The 19247-nt window shown below is 66.1% G+C and overlaps 1 protein-coding gene across 1 annotated transcript in view; it reads left to right on the top strand.

Annotated features, from left to right (window-relative positions):
* Positions 1-6143: 6143 nt before the first annotated feature.
* CROCC2 (ciliary rootlet coiled-coil, rootletin family member 2) overlaps positions 6144-19247 on the top strand; it is a 54659-nt gene continuing 41555 nt past the window's right edge. The window contains 5 exon segments of the mRNA XM_088836021.1: positions 6144-6357; positions 14359-14509; positions 15270-15418; positions 17193-17299; positions 18713-18878. Coding sequence (XP_088692147.1) covers positions 6280-6357; positions 14359-14509; positions 15270-15418; positions 17193-17299; positions 18713-18878 — 651 coding nt within the window. The 5' untranslated portion in view covers positions 6144-6279.

Below are 19247 nucleotides of genomic sequence, written 5' to 3'. Positions count from 1 at the left end.
GTGGGAGCTGCCCACTGCAGCTGCCACCTCCCAGCAGCCTGTCTCTGACGGCCAGGCCAAGAGGCTGTGTTTCCATGGCAACCTGGACACCACCCCCACCTTAGGCACCTGTGCCCACATAAAGCAGGGAGCCCAAACCCGCTGCCTCCTCCCCCTGCAGGGCATGCGTCCAGCCCCAGCGCCAAGCCCCAGGCCCTCAGACCCTCGAGGGGCCCACCTCCCACCCACCTGCCCTTCGGCCTGAGAGGAGTCGTCACCCCCAGGGCCCTGGTGCTGGACAGAGCCCAGTTCCGGAGGGTGTCTCCCTGGGCCTGCCTGGCCGGCCTGGGAAGCCTCAACCTGCCGCCCCCTCTGCATGGTCCAGCCCCGCCTGCCGCTTCACAAATCCCAATCAGCCTCGGGAACTGCCCTGCCAAACCTGGGCCCCACCAAGCTGGCTGTGCATCTGCGTTCAGCCACCACAAGGTCTGCAAACAGTGAACATAGGGCCCACCTCCGGCCAGGCATTTGGAGACACTGTCCCTGCAGTGCTCCAGGGGACCCCCAACCCCCGCCCCAACCCGAGACACCCAGGGAGCTGTGCCCATTTCAACGCTGTGGGCAGGACCGGCATCAAGCACTCCATTCCTGGTGCTTGGAAACCCCGCTAAGAAGCTGCAGCCCCCGAGGGAGTGTCTCCGCTTCCGCATCTCCCGGGATGAGGAGCTCACCACCTCACAAGGCAACTCGTGATAGTCAAGAGAAAACAGATTCTTGTCTTCAGCCCTAGCCAGGCCTGCCCTCGGGGTTAGCCCAGGGCATGCCTGCCCCTCCCCCAGGGCAGCTCCAGGCAGTCAAGCCCACGCTGTTAGCAGCCCTCCTGGCACCCCGCTCCTTCCGCCTGCTTCCCGCGCCACCTGCCAGAAGGATGCTGACCTGCAGGGAGGGGCGCTGGGGCCCTTCCTCCCTGACCTGACCCTTGGCACGGGGCCCTGCCTGCATCTGGAGCCACCGTCTGTGACTCAAGGATCCTCACGTTGCTCCAGCGTCACCCTCCCACGAATCTCACAGCTCTCCTGAATTCGCCCAGGAGACCTGGCAAAGCCTGTCTGCCCAAAATGCCAAGAGCTTTGAGCCGCGGGGAAAGCCCACACCATGCCCAAAGGGCTGCCTTGGGCTCTGCGCTCTGAGGACCCTGGGGCAGGGGCCCTCCCCGCCCGGGGCACCAGCCCCTGCCATCCCTGGAGAGCTGCTCCTGGTCAGTGACCCTGAAGGGCCGGAGGCTGGCTGTCCACGCTCCTCACCCTCCCGTGCCCATCCTCACCCTTTGCTGGCGCCCCGATCCCAGCACCCCACGGCCAGGTCCATGTGTCCCAGGGTCTGGCAGAGCCCCTCGGACCCGGCAAACTCAACGCGCATCTCCAACCTCCCCCAGAGGGTTCTCCCTGCCCCACTCCAGTCTCAGAGGTGCCCCGCTTCTGCCCAGTGAGTCCTGGATCTGCCCCCACCCCCGCCCACCTCTCCCCAGGCCTCCAGTCCCTGGCCCTGAGCTGTCAGGGCCGGCCCTCCAGGAGACAAACCTGATGGGGAGGCTCTCTGGTGTCACCCCTGCATCCACGCTCCCAGGAACCTTCTCCCCCAGCCCTGGCCAGGCCTCAGCCCCTGCCTGCCTGACCCCTGACCACTCCTGTGTCCCCTCAAGCCGCTCAGGCAGGCTGGTCCCCTGACAGTCCCTGACAACCCCCCCACCAGGCACCCCACACACACATAGCTGCTGGCCGGACCCCCTACTTTCCCAGACTTCTGTGGGGAGCGGGGCCCCGACGGGGTGAGCTCAGACCACGCCCTTCCTCCTGGAGCCCCCGACAGGGAGGGCCTCCTCAGAGTCCCAGGGTGGCCAGAGGTGCTCACACAGCGGGCACTTGGGCAACAAGAGGAAATGTGGGCACGTGGGGCGGATGTCCCGGGAAGCTGGACGTGAGCTCCCTGTAGGGAGAGACGAGAGGGACAGAGGGGAGCAGACGCCCACCCGGCCGGCCGCAGACCCCAGGGGAGCAGGCGTGCTCAACACCCGGGCGGGTCTGACGAGCTCCCCACGGGTGGGTGGCGCAGGGCAGTTCGTCCAGCATGTTTGCGCTGCTTACCCCTCTCAGCGTAACTCAGCGCGGGAGCATATATTTCAGAATTCCCACCCGCGCTGGAAGGGGCACACGACCCCCTGAACAGGCTCCTGAATGGCAGCCCCCACGCGGGCTCAGCACAGGTGACAGACAGTCCAGCTGGGGAGGGGCTTGCAGAGAAGGGAGGACAGGCCCCCGGAAGGCGCCGCTAGCAGTGACGCCCTGGACACCCTCTGACTGTCCGGGGTCAGACCCAGGTCCTCACCCAGCGTGGCCTGCCTGCTCAGTGTCCCTGCGGCTCCAGCCCATTCATGGCACATCCCGTATCACCGGCTGCCACCTGACCGGACGGCAGACGTGCGCGGAGTGCCCTGCCCACAGGCTGAGCTGGGCCTCCTGAGTGCGTCCCCCACACTGTGGCAGGACCTGCCACTGCCCCCGGTGCCCGCGGCCTGGGCACTGTCCCCCTGACCACCAATCGGCCTCGGAGTCTCTGCGGGCGGCCGGGAGGGGCATGGTGGGTGGAGGGGAGGCCAACAGCCCCTGGGAGCCAGCCGGCAGCGTGGCTGCAGCCTCTTCTCCCCGGGCACCCGGCTCTGCCATGAGCACGAGGGGACACACAGGACTGGGTATGCAAGGGGGTGCCGGGCCAATCGGCCCAGGGTTCACGGAGAAGCTGGGGAGGCCGTCATGTCCGGAAGCAGCCTCCAGAGGCCTGTGCGGGCGGGGGCGGGGGCAGGGCTGGGGTGTGAAGCTCCATCCTTCCATCCAGTGGGGGCTGCAGAGCCTTGAGGGGGCAAGCCGTCCAGGTGCTTGTGGACACTGGGACCCTTCAAGGAAAAGCAGGCCTGCAGGCCACCAGCAATGGTACCCAGGAAGGTAACCCCCTCCCCACCAAGCGGGCAGTGGACAGCTGAGCCATGAAGGTTTCCCAGGCGGGAAGGGAGCCGGAGGGCACAGCTGGATGGGGGTGGGCAAGGCCTGCAGGGAGAGGAGGGGCTCCTAGGGCCTGTCACGGTATGGGGAGGAGCCGGTGAGACAGGGGCCCCGGCAGACGCCCTCTCAGGCCCGGGGAGAGGAAGACTGCGTTCGGGTGGCCCAGGGCGACCCAGCTCCCATCCACGCCCGTCAGTCGACCCAGGGCCAGCCCGCAGCCCTCCCCACGTGTGCCAGTCGGTCACTCGCATCCGACTCTTTGCGACCGTGTGGACTGTGGCCCGCCAGGCTTCTCTGCCCACGAGATTCTCCAGGCAAGAGTGCTGGAGCGGGTGGCCACTTCCTCCTCCAAACCCTCCCCTAGGACGCGGCGTCAACTGCCCAGCCTGACCCAAGAGTCGATCAACTCTCTTCTGAAGGTATTGGGCGGTGGTGGGCGGGGTAAGACTTTGCTTCCAGGTCTGCAGGCGGGTATGGGTTGTTCTTGTTTTTCTTTTCGGTATGCTTTTGTTGTGACCAAAAGGTAGCAGAAAGCCAATGATCATGTTCCCTTGTGCCCACCCGAGAGCGTGTGTCGGGAGGCGGGGTCCACAAGTCACTCCTACTTCCCTTCCCCAAGACCAACCCCCGAGCCTGCCCACTGCAGCGCCCTCGGGCAGCCCTCTGAGTGGACGAACACAGCTGGGCTTTGCACCTGGGGCCTCCCCCCGGCTGGAACCCCCCGGAAAACCAGGGCTGGTGGTCCCCCGTGGCCTCTGGGCAGTGCCACGGATGTCACGGGAGGCCCCTGCACTGCACAGAGATGGGAGGGGCTGAGGCCTGTCTCCCACAGCCCACAGGCCCGGGGCCCACTCAGGGGGACCCCCAGAAGCTGGCAGGCAGTGTCCCTGAGCGTGAGCCTCGCAGCACCCCGACCCCGCAGAGCGTCACACACAGCTCCAAGCGTGGATGGAGGGCCGGGCTGGCCGGAGGCACGAACTCAGAGTGGCTGGGGCCACTGGGCAGCGGGAGGGTCAGCCTTGTCTCCAGGCAGCGGGAGGGTCAGTGGTTCCGGCCGGTGCCCAAGCCTGCGCCCCAGTGTCCAGGACTGGGCTGTATTTTGGTGCCAGGGTTCTCAGGCCAGCTTCTGCCTAGCACCTGCAGGGGACACAGCCCCGGAGGCTGCAGACCAGGGTCGGCAGAGTCCCAGCCACCAGGGGAGCCACTCCTGTCGTGAGCAGTCCCCGGCCATCCCGAACACACCTGCCAGGGGTGTGAGGAGGCCCAGTGCCTGGGGCCCGGGGTCACGGAGGAGCCCTGCCAGTTAGATCCCAGCCGATCACGGTGAGGGTGGGACAGGGACACTCGCCCTCCCCGGGGCTGCCTTCAGAGGACACGTCAGGGCCAGGTGTCGTGTCCGCGGCTGGCCCGAGACGGCCGTCCAGGGGCTGGAGTGGCCTGAGCCAAGGAAGTCAGCCCTTCGGTGAGAGTTTGAGGTCCCTTCCTCTTGGGGAGGGTCTAGGTCAAGGGTGGCAAATGCGGATGTCCCCAGGGCCAGGCAAGGCCTGCCAGCTCTGCCTCTGCTTCCCCGCCCCTCACCCTGGGGTCCCCGTCCACACATGGGCCCAGCATGGCCAGGGCTCTGCACTGTCCCTGGGGAGTCTGCGGGCGACCTGTTGCCATAAATGCAGTACAGGCCAAGGAGAACATGGCAAATCTCCTGCTTCCACAGGAGAACAGTGCGCAGGGCCGGGGCGGCCGCGGCCTGGGCCAGGGAAGGTGGTCAAGGCCACAGCGCAGCCCTCAGTGCCCGGGGACTCCCTCCAAGCACCCGGGGGAGGCACAGGGTCCACGGGTGGGAGTCAGGACAGCTGCGGTCCTCCCTGACCCCACGCTGCCCCAGCCCAGCCCACAGGGCCCACGTGCTGAGCACCTCCCTGACACTCTCCACTCGGCCCAGAGCACTCCCTGGGGGCTGCGCCCAGGCCCTGGGCTGAGCCCCGCCCAAGGGCCCTGCTGGTCCACTGACAGCCCCAGGTAGAAGCCACAGCACGGACACCAGGCAGAGAAGCCCTGGGTGGTGCCCAACGGGGCCCGTGTGAGCCCTGAGGGGACGGCCACACGGGGCCAGAGAGGCATCTCCAAGGAGAGGACGCTGGGTGGGGTGAGGACCGCAGACCCCTGGGTGCGCAGCTCTGCCACGAGGCTTCAAGGGGGCAGAACAGGCCAGGATGGGCGTTGGGCAGGGGGCGGGGCAGGAACAACCCCAGCCACCCAGGCTCACCAGCTGGGCTCGTTTCTGACCGTGAAGTCTGGTCTGGACTCGTCCGAGTGGTCTGAACTGACGGTCACAACCACCTCTGCAGACCCCGGCCTCCCCCTGCCTGAGCACCCCGTGTTGAGTCCCCAGGTAGGAACCCTCTCTGGAGGGCAGGGTCACGTGTTCCAAGCCCCCGCGACCCCTCCCTGGGGCAGAAGTAGGCCTAAGTCCCCCTTGCCTGGCCTCACCCATCACCACTCCTGACAGGTCAGCTGCTGCCCATGCTTATGTGGTCCCGGGAAGGTTTGGGGGAGGGAGAGGTGGACTGCCCGTGGCAAGTAGGACACGCACGACCCCGGGACAGGTCCCCCTGAAGGGCTCCAGAGGACTCAGCTTCCGGAAGGCACACCCACGGGCTTCCCTGGTCCCCCTGCAGGCTCAGTCTGCCCAGCCGTTACAGGCATCACACCACTGAACTCGGGTCCCTTTGCAAATGCTTGGAAAATGTCACGGTTTATGATCCTCAGTCTGGAGGGACGGGTGGTCTGCGTGCCTCCCCCACCTTGTGTGTGGCCCCCAAGCACACAACTCCTCCAGGGCAACTGCCCAGCGGAGGGCTGGGGCCCTTCCCTGCATGGGTGGGGGTCTGGGGGAGAGGCCAGCCCCTCCCCCATGTGGTCACTCAGGTAGACAGCGTCACCCAGGGCGTCTCCAGGTCTCCGGGGAATCAGCTTCCTTACAACAGCGTTCCTTGGTCCCCGTGGCAACAGAGCCGCCCTCCTGTTTCCAAGGAAACCAAGCCCTCCGCGTCGCAGTTGCCGCAGCAACGCCTGTGGGTTCAGTCAGCCACACTGTCCTGCCAGCTCAGAGGGGCAGCTGGGCGTCCAGGACAGAGGAGCCAGTGCTGGCCGGGTGTGGGGCCGGTGCACGAACGCAGGGTCCCAGGAGGAGAGTCTCGGGCCGCGGAGCCACTGCTTTCTCTTGGGTCCTCTGCACAAGGCCGTGATGAGTTCCGCCTCCAGTGAGCCAGGCAACGGGGACTCTGCCGAGCGGTCCCGGCTGGGGCTGGATGCCGTGATCAAGGTCAGTGCTGTGGCTGCCCTCCTGGGAGCAGGGGCCAAAGGCCCCTTGGGAGGGAAGGGACCCTGCACAGAAGGGCCACAGCTCCCCACTGCAAGGGGTACTTTCCACATGCTCATGTGGTCAGCGCAAACATAGAATGAGCGTGCGCACACATTCACACACACAGCACACGCACACACACACAGGCATTCACACACAGACACACACGCACACACACAGACACACACACACAGCTGCACACGCGTGCAGACTCCAGCAGGACAGGGCCTGGGGAGAGTCTGATGGAGGCTGGGGGCCTCTGCCCGGGCCCAGCCCCCCGCTCTGCGCTGTGAGCTCGGGCAGCCAGCCCCCTCTCTGCACCCTGAGCCTGCTGCCTGCACTCTGGGGCTGGGGGAGATGGAGGACCCCCCCCACCCCAACAGTCTGGCTCACTGCTGCCTTGGTGGCAAAGTGTGGGAGCCAGCGGGCCTTCCTGGAGAGCTGTGGACCCAGCAGTGGGTGTGGCCCGCCCCAGGGTCTGTTCCGTGAGGCCCAGAAGTCCTGCTTCTGTCTTCCTTTATGGCCCCCACCTGGGTGACAAAAACCACAGCACCTGGGCGTCACCCCCGATGCCCCCCTTCACTCCAGACTTGCAGCCCGGTGCCCAGCCCTGCCATCCCAGCCCCTTAAGAGCCCTGCACCCCGACCCCCACCGTCACCTGGCTCCAGCCACCACAGCCAGCCCGTCCCCACCCTGCCTCATCCCCAGGGATCCCAGTTGAACCCCTGGGAATCAACTGACTCAGCCATTTATTAGCTCAGTGACTAGAAGCTTAGAACTATGCTGTAGGGGGTGACACGGCCCCAGGCAAGCAGACGGGTCCCCAGGAAAGGGTCACTGCCCACAGCTGTGCTGGTGATTAGATCACACAGGGGGGTCATGTCTGCACACGCGGGGCGGGCAGGGGCAACGTCAGGGTATGTGGATCAGGTGACAGCAGGCAAACACGGTGGCCCTGGGTGGGACTGTCTGCCCGGCTCCCGCGAGGCCAGTGCTCCGACGTCCTGGCAGGGGCGGGGCCGGGGGAGGGAGGGCGGCTCACACCCCCGTTCCCCAGGCAGGCAGCACCTCACTGGGAGGGGGAACTTATCACCCCTTGGGAGTCCAGGAAAGTAGAGCTTGAGTGTTGAAGTTGCTGTGGCTACAGGCTGGTGTGAAGGAGAAACACAGGATGGTGCCCATGTCCAGCAGTGGGCAGCGGTGCATGGCACACGAGGCTGCCCCAGCTCTTGCTGCCCATGGGAAGCTGTCATCTGAAAGCCGTGGGGAGCCCTGGTAGGTGTGGCGGCCCGCCCGCCAGCACCTGTCATCTGCATGGTGGTGATTGCGATCTCAGGGCAATTACTCCTGGGCGAGCAGACGGGCGGGCGGGCGCCAAAGGTGCCCAGATAGGCTGTCCAGACAGATGGCAGGAGAGATGGCTCCTCCAGCCCTCCAGCTGCAGACAGAAACCAAGGGCCTGGGCAAGGCGCTGCCTGGGGACAGGGGCTCACGTGGTAAGAGACCTGAAGGTGCTCCCTCCCCCCGGACACCCCACTCACTGCAGCCAGAGCCACTGCCCACCCCAGCTTCTCCCTGAGCCCCTTCCAGCCCCCCACCCACACTCAGAGCTGGACTCTCTGAGGGCCTGGACCAGACCAGGTGGACGAAGCTGGCCAACGGGCAGAGGAGCCCCGGGCAGGAAGATCTGTGATTCTAGACCCAATTCCCTCAGAAGTTTCAGGAAGGTTCAGACTCTTTCGTTCGCGTTACATTTTGAGTAGTGGTGCGGACGGTGCTTCTGGGCAGCCGCTGTTAGCATCAGCAGGGCAGCATCTGCCCATTTCCCCTGAGGTTCCTGCTGCTCGTGACCAATTGACGAAACACACTGGGCCTACTCCAAGGTCACAAGACGCTCCTCTACGCTTTCTCTTACAAGCTTTATTGTATCACATTCACAGTTAGACCCGCATCTGCCTGGAAGCCACCTCTGCGTGGCATGCGGCGGGGCCCACCGTGCGTTCCCTTCTGTGCACACAGCCAGGCAGCCTGGCTCCACTGAAACTCACACCGTCTTCCGGGCCCTGCGCGCCATCTCCGTCTCCACCAGCGTGCACACACGCCTGCGCATGTGCGTCTGAGTGTGCTCGTGTGCACACACACTCTGCCACTGGTCAGGTGGCCCTGGCACCAGCGCCACCCCACCCTCGCCACCGTGGATCCGTGACGTGTCTCCACATCGGGGACCATAAGCCTTGTTCTCCTTCCCGATTCCCTCCGTAATTTTGCCACTTCCACATGAATTTTCAAATCAGTCTGTTAATTTCTGCAATACTGGCTACTCACTCCAGTATTCTGGCCTGGGAAATCCCAAGGGCAGAGGAACCTGGAGGGTACAGTCCGTGGGGTTGTGAAGAGTTGGACACAGCTGAGTGACTAACACTTCCACACTTTTTCACATGCATTTTCGAATCAGTTTGTTAATTTCTACAAGCTAAAAACCTTGCTGGAGTTTGGACTCTGATTTCATTGAATCTATAGAGCTATTTGAGGGGGCTCTAGTCTTCCAATTCACAGACAGAATCCATTCTTCCACTTATGTTATTGCCAATTTTACTCACTGCAGTTCTCAATGGAGAAGCCTGGCACGTTTTACTATTACAATTGCTCCTGGGTATTTGACCTGTTGGGTTGCTTACTGTTTTTAAAATGATGGTAGCTGAGAACCCGACTCTGTTCAGAGGGTCATTCCAGCCCAAGGCAGCTTCAAAGTGCTCTGTCGCTGACCTTGCAAATGCAGAGGACCCACCCCCGTGCGGGTCGCCCCACCGCCCACCTCCCCTGAGTGCCAGTCCATCTAGTCCACCGCTCCCGAGGCTCTTCCATCCTCAGTAGGTGTGTCACCGTCTAATGGCTGTTCTAGATGCTGCCAAGCAAGTGCCGGCTCCCGGCGCCCTCCAGTGTCCTGTGTCCTCCCTTTAATTTTTGGTTTAAGATTCCAAAGTTGGGGGGAACTGAGGGGAGGGGAGGAGGGGACAGGACCCAGGGGAGGGGGAGGAGGTGCCAGCAGGAGGCCCGGGGGGTGGGCACAGTGATGGTGCCTGTCTCTGCCTCAGGGTCCCCATCTGTACGAGGGTGAGACGGGTGGTCTGGGGGCTTCCCAGAGTCTGGGTGAGGGAGGGCCCATGCATGGGATAAGAGCCGGGAGGGTCTGAGAGTGCCAGGGTGAGGCCAAGCCTCATATGGATGGCAGCTAGGGCCCCTGCACTCATCAGACGGGCCTCGTCTCCCTTCCTGGCTCAGAAATGAGGATGGGGCCGCATGGTCCTCAGCGGAAGTCTGAGCCACCAGCCATCTCTCCTGTACCCCCGCATCCTCCAGCCCCCGCCCCACACAGACATACTAGACGCCGACGTCGCTGCCTCTGCCTCTGCCCAGACACCTGATCGTGTCCCCTCTGCTGGTGGACTCTTACTCACCCTTCAAGGTCCAACTCAAATGCCACCTCCTCCAGGAAGCCTGTGCGGGCACCGGGGACACGGGAGCAAACAAGGTCGACTGGATGCTTGCCATCCCCAGCATCCTTGATCCGAGTCATTTTCAGTTAGTGATTCAGACTGTGGACTTGGTTTTCAGTCATTCTGGTGCTGACCCGTGTCCACGTCTGCTCGTGTCATTCTGGTGCTGACCTGTGTCCGACGAGCCTGCCTATGCACCAAGCGCTGATGGGGCTGCGGTGCGGGTGCAGAGGTGAACGAGATGCTGTCCCCCACCTTCTCAACGCCTGGTTTCAGGCCTGGAAAGGACTGCCCCTTTGTTACTACTCGAGGACCACACCGCTGGCTCGGCTCCTGGGGCCCCAGGGGGCTCACCCGACACACGGAGACCTGGGCAGGCGGTCCTGAGACGCAGCGTGGCAGGGCCGGTGTTACCCCGGACACAGAGGGGTTCTCCTCCTACGAAAGTGGAGCCTGGCAGGCGGCCACCCGGGCCCGTACCGCAGGCCAAGCCACAGAAGGAGGGCAAGCCGACGTCCGGGGCTGGATTTGACTGGACGCCCCATCCTAGGGTGTGTTCTTCAGGCTGTGCCCAGCCCTGGGCGCAGGGGGCCCTGTGGGAGTGCCCGGGGCAGAAAAGGAAGGAGGGCAGAGGCAGAGAAGGAGAGAGGGCTGGGGTGGCCCCAGGCTCTCCGACGGCGCGGAGACCCCAGGCCTGTGCGCCTGCGGAGTCCTGCCTCCTGGCCGCTGGGCAGGGGCCGGGGGTCTGGGCAGGGTCTGGTCCTGGCGCCGCCACTGCCGCTGTAGATGCGCGACCCTGATCTGCCCTTTCAGGTCGAGACGACAGATATAAATGTGCTGAGAACCCTCGAGGGGGGTCGCCTGCTCGCTTCCCCCTTTTGTCCACAGACAGCGCGCCCCTCCGTTCCCGCTGCTCTGGGGGGCGGGGGTCCCAGCCTCCTCCCCTGGCGGGGCAGCCCCCGCTCCCGCAGCGCCCCTCGCGGCCACACGGTGGCACTCTTGCAGCTCCGCCGGCCGGGCCCCCACCGTCCGACACCCTCACTCACCCGGCTCCTGCCCCCAGGCCGCCCCTGTGTCCGGGCTGAGCCGAGGTCCCCGCCGGCCTCCCACTCTCGCAGGGTGACTGGATACGGCTTCTGGCCGCCCTCCCTGCCTCGCCACTGGGCCGCTCTGGACCCACCTTGGCGCACCCAGGGTTCTCCCTAGCCCGGCTCTGGGTGTGCGGCAGCCTCACCGCCCCCGGAAGCCACCGGGCTCTTTTTGCAAGTCCCCCCATCTCTGTGGACCTGTGTGCCTGTGCAGCCCCCCGATTCAGAGCGGGCACCAGCAAGGGGGACAGTGAGCCTGCTCTGCCAGACCTCCCTCTCTGCTCTTCAGTGGCATCTGCCTCCGAGCCCCCTCAAGTCTGTGAAAATGGGGTCCCAGGGAAGCAACCCCCACCCTCCACGGAGGCACAGCCCTCGGTCCCTGGGACTCCCCCCCATTTTCAAAGATGAGAACACAAGGCTCCCGACGGCAGGTGATGGGCCTGGGCTGGTCTGTGAGCTGGCCGCGGCGGAGCAGGGACCCCCGCCGATCTCTACAGGGGAGACCCCTTTGATCTCGGGTGGGCGGACGGGGAGCCCATGTTCCTCGGGGTGGAGGCCCTCCCCGTCCATACAGCCGCACGCTGAGGGGGGCAGAGATGAATCAAGAGGTGGCCGTCCCACTGGGTTTCCCGCTGGTGCTGTCACACGGGGGCTGTGACCTCCCGGGGTCCTCAGAGGCAGGCTGAGCTGACGGGGAGAAGGACCTGGGGACACGGGCAAGCTCCACGGGCGGGTCTGGGGTCTTGCGGGAGGCTGAGGCCCAGCCCTGCTGTCCCCTCTGACCAGCTGAGATTGCTGCCAGGGGCCTTCTGGAAGTTTCCCAGTGCACTCCCGGTCACAGGAGGACAGCCTACCCCGGGGACAGACCAAAACCCGGAGATGACCCTGGCCCACATAACTGTAGGTGGAGTCGCGGGGTCTCCCGAGGGCAAGGGGGTAGCTGACCATGGGGTCTAAGCCAAGCGCAGGCCCAGGGGCACGCCCCGGCTGGACGCCCTCCCACTCCGGGCCCCTCCCCACCACCCCCGTTTGTTTCTGCTGGGGTAGGGGGTGGGGTGGGGGTGGGGAGGGAGTGGGGGTAGGGAGGGCCGGGTGGAGAGGGGGCGCCCGAGGCCCTCCGCACACCCCTGCGGCGGCTCCAGCTGGGCCATGGCCCATCGCAGGCACCCGGCCGCAGCTGGAACCCATTACGCCCCCAGCTCCTCCGGGGACGCCCCGGCTAATAAGTGACCCTCTGTAAATGTTAGGAATGAGTCAAGCCTGTGCCACGGCTCTTTCCCGTTAGCGCAGGGAGGGCGCGGGGAGGGGGGCCTCGGGCCTGGGCCTTCCTGGCCTAGGAGGAGGCTTCCTGGACGTGACCCCTCAGGGAGGACTGCGGCTCAGCGCCTGCCTGCGGCCCCGCCTTCCTGGAGGGCCCGCGAGGCCTTGGTGGTCTTGCGCCCCCTCCCCGGCTGGGCCCAGAAAGGGCAGCCTGCATCTCCTCCCCTCTCTCAGCTCAGGGAGGCTGCTCACCACCCACCGGTCATGCTGAGGGGTCTGCAGGGAGGTGTAGTGAAGGTGCCTCCCAAAGGTCTCCCAGGGGAGGCAGATGCCCACAGGGGGAGAAGGGGAGCTGCCTCCTCCCTCCACGGTCCTCCCTCCATGATCCTCCCTCCATAGTCCTCCCTCCACGGTCCTCCCTCCCGGGTCCTCCCTCCATGATCCTCCCTCCATGGTCCTCCCTCCACGGTCCTCACTCCCGGATCCTCCCTCCATGATCCTCCCTCCACAGTCCTCTCCCCCACGGTCCTCCCTCCATGATCCTCCCTCCACAGTCCTCCCCCCCACGGTCCTCCCTCCATGATCCTCCCTCCATGGTCCTCACTCCCGAGTTCTCACTCCCAGGGTTTCACTCGGGTGACTCCAGGGCAGGGCAGCAGCATTGGCTCAGTGTCTGGGGGTCACTGAGCTGCTGCAGGCGGGGCAGGGGCTCACAGTAGTCATGCCCGAGCTGCGCCCCTGGAACTGACGTGGAGGAGGAGGCTTTCTCTCCCGGCAGATTTGAGCAGAAGAGGCCGGGAGCACGGATCAGGCTTAGCTTGTACCAGGCGTGGCGGGAGGGCAAGGCTGAGCCCAGGAGGGCCTCCATCCCTGCACCCTGGCCCAAGATCAGAGCCAGGTGGGGGGCCTCGGCCTCACAAGGGTCTTCAGGGAGGATAGAGGGGTGAGGACAGGCAGACAGAGGCTGCACAGTGGTCACGCACCACACCCTGGATGGGAGGGAGCCTTGGGGTGTTCAGGGTGAGGGTCTCGGGATGCCGGAGGACAGGGTACTGGGCCCTCGGAGGTTGTGAGGGCCCCTGGTCTGTGGCTTTAGAGCCCCCAGGATGGACATGCACTGCCAGTTCCTCCCTTGGCCTCAACTCACGGCCTGAACCTCACGGCCTGAACCTCACGGCGAACGCAGCAGGGCCGCTGGGCAGCTGGGCACCTCCCGGCCCTGGGCAATCCTTCTCGTCACGCACCCACGTCCAGAGTTCTCAGGCTGCTTCAGAACTGGTTGCCTCGGCCCGGCGTTCACATGTCCTCCCCATCATCGGGGCCGGGATAAGCCCCGGCGCAAAGGCCCTGCCCTGCCCTGGGCTCTGGAGAGCACCCAGGCCCCCCAGCGGGCCACCTTCCTGCAGCCGGGAACCCGCAGGCCCAAGGCCAAGTGCCGGCCAGAGCCCGGGAGCCCGGGACCAGCCTCTGGGGACCCGGGACTCTGGGTCTGCTACCACTCCCAGGCCTGTTCGGAGCACTTCCGCACCCGCTCAGCCACTCTGGAGGGCCGGCCGGAAGCTGTGCCCACTGTGAGCTTGCTGCCCGCCTTGGTCCTGCCCTGCCCCGTCCCCGGACCCCCACAGCCCCTCCCCGAGGACAGGGCGGCCGGCCTCGTTCTCCAGGAAGCTGTGTGGGTGCAACCCGGTCCTGCTACCGGTGGCCAGCCCCTCTGTCCATAGGGCTCTGGGCCCGCTGGGTGGGGTTCAGGCCCCTCCCTGCCAAACCCCACTGGGAAAACTGGGGGACTGCCTGCTCCTGGGGCACCAAAGGCGAGGGCTCTGCCTTTCAGCGTCCCCGGAGAGACCCAGGGCAGAGGTCAGGGCAGCCCCGCAGAGGCGTGTGGAGCCTGGGCTGGGAGCTCCCTGACCGCTCTCCCTTCCTCACCTGAGCTTGGAGCAGCCCCGGGATGGGTGGGACACCGGCCCCCTTCACAGGTGGCCTCGGGGGACCTCAGCCTCACTGGCCCTCCCCAGGGTAGGGGGATGGCCCCCCAACTCCAGTGGATTTATGAGGGGGTCTGGCAGCTGTGCCGGGACCTGCTGGCCCCAGGGATCTCTTGGTGTGTGTCTTTCAGAGCCTGGAGGACACCGTCCTGAGCCCTACGGCCAGCAGAGAAGATCGGGCGCTGACCGTGCGTGGGGGGCACTGGCGGGCCTCCCCCACCCCCGTGCCTGCCCGTATCCGTGAGATTGTGGCTGGCAGCCTGGCCGAGGGGGCTCCCCAAGGTGAGGGGGCACCCCAGGGGAGCGGCAGGGTGGTCGTGGGAGTCCAGCCCCAGGGAGCCCCCATGCCCTGGCCTGGCTGTCCCTCCTCGCCTGTCACCATCCCCTGCGCTAAGGTGAGACCCACACCCTCCCACGGAGTCACCCACGGAGCCAGAAGCTGATCTGCACAGCATGCTCACCCCTGAGCCCCGGACACCATCCTCACCCAGCGTGCATTTCTGTTTGTGACTTGTGACTGCCAGTCTTGTTTCTCACTGGACGAGTGAGAACCCTAAAGGTTGGCGCTCAGAAAGCGCAGGTGCAGAGTGGCGCCCGGCCTGAGCTCCGCCGCCGCTCATCAGCCCCACTGCCGGCCCTCTTGCTGTCGGTCACCGTGGCCACCAGCCTGTCCCAGAGACCCCTTTCGGTAGTGAGGGCCTCTCCGCCTCCTAGAGGAGCCAGGGGCCTCACTGGGTGTGTTACAGAACAAGAGAGCCCCTGTGTGCTTAGAGCAGCCATTCCTACTCGGCTGGATGGGACCCTATGGCCCTGGGTCAGCAGTTCTCAAGCCCGGCGGGAGTGGGGGTGCCCAGCCTCCAGGCCTCCCCCACAGGCCCTCTGCTGTGCTGGTTTGGGCTGCACTGGGGAGAGATGTGGGTGGGCACGTGCCCACCCAGAGGAGAGGAGGCGCCGCTCCCCCACATCAGGGGCCACTGGGCAGGGCGGAAAGGCCACCGGACTAGGGGCTGGTCAGCAGGCTGACCTGGTGCTGCACCTGCAGGGCTCCAGGATCCCCCCGCCACCCCAGGCCCCAGGCCAGATGAGCACGCGCTCCCGCAGGATGAGCTGTCCCGGCTGGAGGACCTGCTGGCCCAGGCAGGCGCCGAGCGGGACGAGCTGGCCGGCAGGTACAACGCAGTCAGGAAGCGGGTGAGTGCTCAGGGCGCCTGGAAGCCCGCCCTGGGGTGACCTGCGGGCCTGCCAGCAGGGGGACGACTGTCGGCCACAGCCAAACCCTACGCCACAGAGAGAAACTGAGGGTGGAGCGGGCAGGTGAGGCCGGATGGTGCCCGGGGCCTCACCCGGCTCAGGCGACGACGTGTGCCCGCCGGCCCGAGCCCAGGGGTGGCCGGGACAGTCCCGACCCGTGGGGCCAGTGCCCTGCCCAGCACGAGACACCTGCCAAGGGGAGGCAGGCAGGCCGGAAGGAGCTGACTGCACCCCAGCCTCGCCCATGGCAGCCGAGGTGGACAGACAGGCCCTGGGCACACCCTCAGTGTCCCCGGCGGCCACAGGGCCTGCCAGGGTGACCGGCTGCAGCAACAGGCTGTTCGGCTCCAACCTGTGCGGCCGGGAGGGCCCCCTGGTGTGCGGGCGGGGACGTGAGGCAGAGTGGAGAGGGGGGTCACCGGGCAGGACCTCTGTCTCGTGTCCACCGCCCCAAGTCGTGACGGCCTCTGAGCAGGATGGGGCGGCTGCCTGGCCCACAACGGGGGCGCTCAGAGCCCCTGTGTCTGCACGGCCCCTCGCTCTATGCGGCGGGACAGACGACCCCAGATGAAGGAACAGGTTCACGACAGGTCCCAGCCGTGCAGGGCCAGGCTGCGGGCTGAGACCTGACCCAGTCCTGTCCTGTCTCTGGTGTGACCGGTGACCGGGGCTGAAAGCCTGACGGCCCCAGCCAGCCACTCCTCCTCCTGGGTCCTGAGGGCCCAGCCCCACGAAGGGCCTCCCACCCCAGTCCTCACCCCCAGCCCCCCGCCCCCCACGGGGAGCTCCTCAGGCAGGACCGGCGGGGCAGCGCACTGGGCAAGCTTGCCGCCCTCCCCCCCGGCCGCCTGGAGCTGGGGGTGGGGGTGTCTTCCTAGCACAGGGTGGGGAGTTGTTGGGAACAAGAGGCCGGTGGGAATAGAAGCCGCAGAAGCCCTGCAGCCAGATTAGGAAACCCAGTGAGTCAGTGAGATCCCCGCTCCAGGCCAAGCCCGCGCCCTTGCGCGGACCACGGAGGAGCCTGGTCTCCCCGAGTGCCCCGAGGAGGTGGGCGTGGCTGCTCCGGGGCGTCTGTCTCCCTCCTCCGCGGCCGCCAGCCCCACCCGGCCTGGGGGAGCCCCGCCCTCCCCGCCTCCTCGGACCCCCAGTCGGACCCCAGCACGAGCTCTGGGTGCAGATCTGGGTGGCGCCCCCGGCCCCTGGCAACCCCTTTCCCTCAGAGCGAGGTTCCCATCAGCTCAGCCCTGCAGGCTCGCTGGTGGTCTGGGCCAGTTCCAGGGGCTTCCCTGCCGCCATACCCACCTGGGGGCTGCAGGCCCACCTACCGTGGGGTGGCCTCAACCCCCTGCTGGATGAGGGGCTGGGGGCAGACAGAGGTTCAAGCACAGGCAGAAGAGGCGGGGTGGGACCCCACGTGCACTCACTGCCGTGCAGGTGACCGCAGACCAGCTCCACGTCCCCTCAAGTGGCCTGACCCTCTGCAGGGCGCCCTCAGCTGGCCACGTCATGAGTCGCAGGGCCGCTGTGGGGACAGCCGCCAGCCTGACCCCTCTGACCAGACCCCAGTCGACCACACCCCAGACCCCAGCCTGACCCCCACCCCAGCTGGAGACCCCCAGAACCCTCCCACCATCCCGGGGAGGGTGCTGTGCCCAAGCCGCCTGGCCCGCGGGGCTTGGAAGCAGCCAGCCAGGTGGGTCAATGGCCTCTCCAGCTGCAGGCCCGGCTAGAGGCCACCAAGGCCCAGCTGCGGAGATCGGAGCTGGAGCATAGTGTGGACCTGGAGAAGGCCCTGGACCGTCTGGAGGCGGCTGAGCAGAGGTGAGGCTGAGCCACCGGCAAGGCAGGTGCCCTGGGCTGTTGGTGACCCCTCCAGAGACTCCGAGTCAGAGCCAGGGGAATGCAGAATCGGGCAGGGCGGGGGCCACACCCCTGAGCCTCAGTCTGCTCCCTGGTGTGCCACCCCCAGCTCCCCAACACCAGCTGAAGCCGGGGCTCTGGCCCGTGCTATGGGCAGGTCACTGGAGCTGCCTGTGGACCTTGGTTGGCCTGAGCAGTCCTCGGGTGTCTCTGGGTTCCCCCCCATCCCACTCTTCTTCCTGCTCCAGCCCTGACCCCCAGCCTCCTTTGCCTTCAAGCCACTCTGCGGTCATGACCTGGCTCATTTGCGCACTGTGGGTACTTGTATGTCACCCCCAGGCCCCCAGAGGGAACCCCGAGCCCCAGGACATGCTCCTGGAGGGAAGAGCATCTCTCCAGGGTCCCTGCCAAGGGGAGCAGGCGGGGCGGGGCCCCCAAGGCAGCTCTGTCGCCAGACCCGGGAAGGTTAAGCTGTCTGTGGCGTACTTCCTGGACTTGGTTCCTCCCCAGGGACACTGTAAAGAATCTGCCTGCAGTGCAGGAGACCTGGGTTCAACCCCTGAGTTGGGAAGATCCCCTGGAGAAGGAAATGGCAACCCACTCCGGTATCCTTGCCTGGAAAATCTCATGGACACAGGAGCCTGGAGGGCTGCAGTCCATGGGGTCACAAAAAGTCAGGCACGATTGAGTGACTAACACACACACACACACACACACACACACAGGGACACTGGCAAAGGATCAGTGCTGAGAAGCATCTTGAAAACCAGTTTTGGAGAAGCAGTGGGGTAGGGGCAGGGGCTGCAGAAAATAAACCTCCAGGAGGCTGACGGCCCCAGAGCGGAGAGGATCAGAGGAATTCCTGTGGGCTCGCAGCCTGGCCGGGAAGTGTGGGCTCTGCAGGGTTTGGGGTCCCCGACTGCAGCCACACACAGGCCTGCCTTGCAGGGAGAGAGGCCCACAGTCACAGAGGGGCTGCTCCCTCCCCGGGGCACACCTGCCCCCTCTCCCCCAGCCCGCCCCGTGACAGGGACGCGTCTCCCTCCGAGCCCTGGTTCCCTCACCTGGGGCTCCCGAGCCCTGAACCTCTTGCTGGTCACACCCTGTTGTGGGGCAGAGCCAGGGAGCTCAGGTGGGAGGAGGGACAGCAGGTATGTCGGTGGGGGGGCGGGAGCCAGAGGGGACCCGAGGCAGGCCTCCGTTTTCTGTCCACAGGGGAGCCACTGCAGGCCGTCAGCGCCACTTAGGGACGGTGGGGCTGCACAGTCGAGCTGGGATCATCAGCCTGGGGTGTCTGGGGCCTGGGGGTCTGAGCATGTCTGTAGGGGGAGGCTACCCGCCCACGATCACGCTGCCACGTCCCTGCCCGTCCAGGAGCACCAGCCTCTCCCAGGTGAACGCCCTCCTGCGGGCGCAGCTGGAGCAGATGAGAAAGGCCCACGACAGGCTGGCCAAGGAGCTGGCCAGGACGACAGGCAGCGTGCTCCATCCGCGGGCCGAGCTGGGGCCACGGGACGCACAGCGCCGGACCCACAGAGAGGTGCTCCCCAGCTCCCGCCCGTGGGAATCGCGGGGACACTGCCCCCCTACAGGGTGTGTGTGTGTATGTGTGCTATGGGAGGCACAGCGCCGGACCCACAGAGAGGTGCTCCCCAGCTCCCGCCCGTGGGAATCACGGGGACACTGCCCCCCTACAGGGAGTGTGTGTGTGTGTGCTACGGGAGGCACAGCGCCAGACCCACAGAGAGGTGCTCCCCAGCTCCCGCCCGTGGGAATCGCGGGGACACTGCCCCCCTACAGGGAGTGTGTGTGTGTGTGTGTGTGTGTGTGTGTGTGTGTGTGTGTGTCCTGGCACTGCCCCCCTACAGGGTGTGTGTGTGTGTGTGTGTGTGTCTGTGTGTGTGCTGGC

The sequence above is a fragment of the Moschus berezovskii genome, chromosome 4 (assembly GCF_049115385.1).
Source record: "Moschus berezovskii isolate FMDL1 chromosome 4, NW_MosBer_1.0, whole genome shotgun sequence".
In the NCBI taxonomy this organism is placed as follows: domain Eukaryota; kingdom Metazoa; phylum Chordata; class Mammalia; order Artiodactyla; family Moschidae; genus Moschus; species Moschus berezovskii.
Note: the sequence above shows the minus strand (reverse complement) of the source record. Positions and strands in the feature narration are given on the sequence as shown.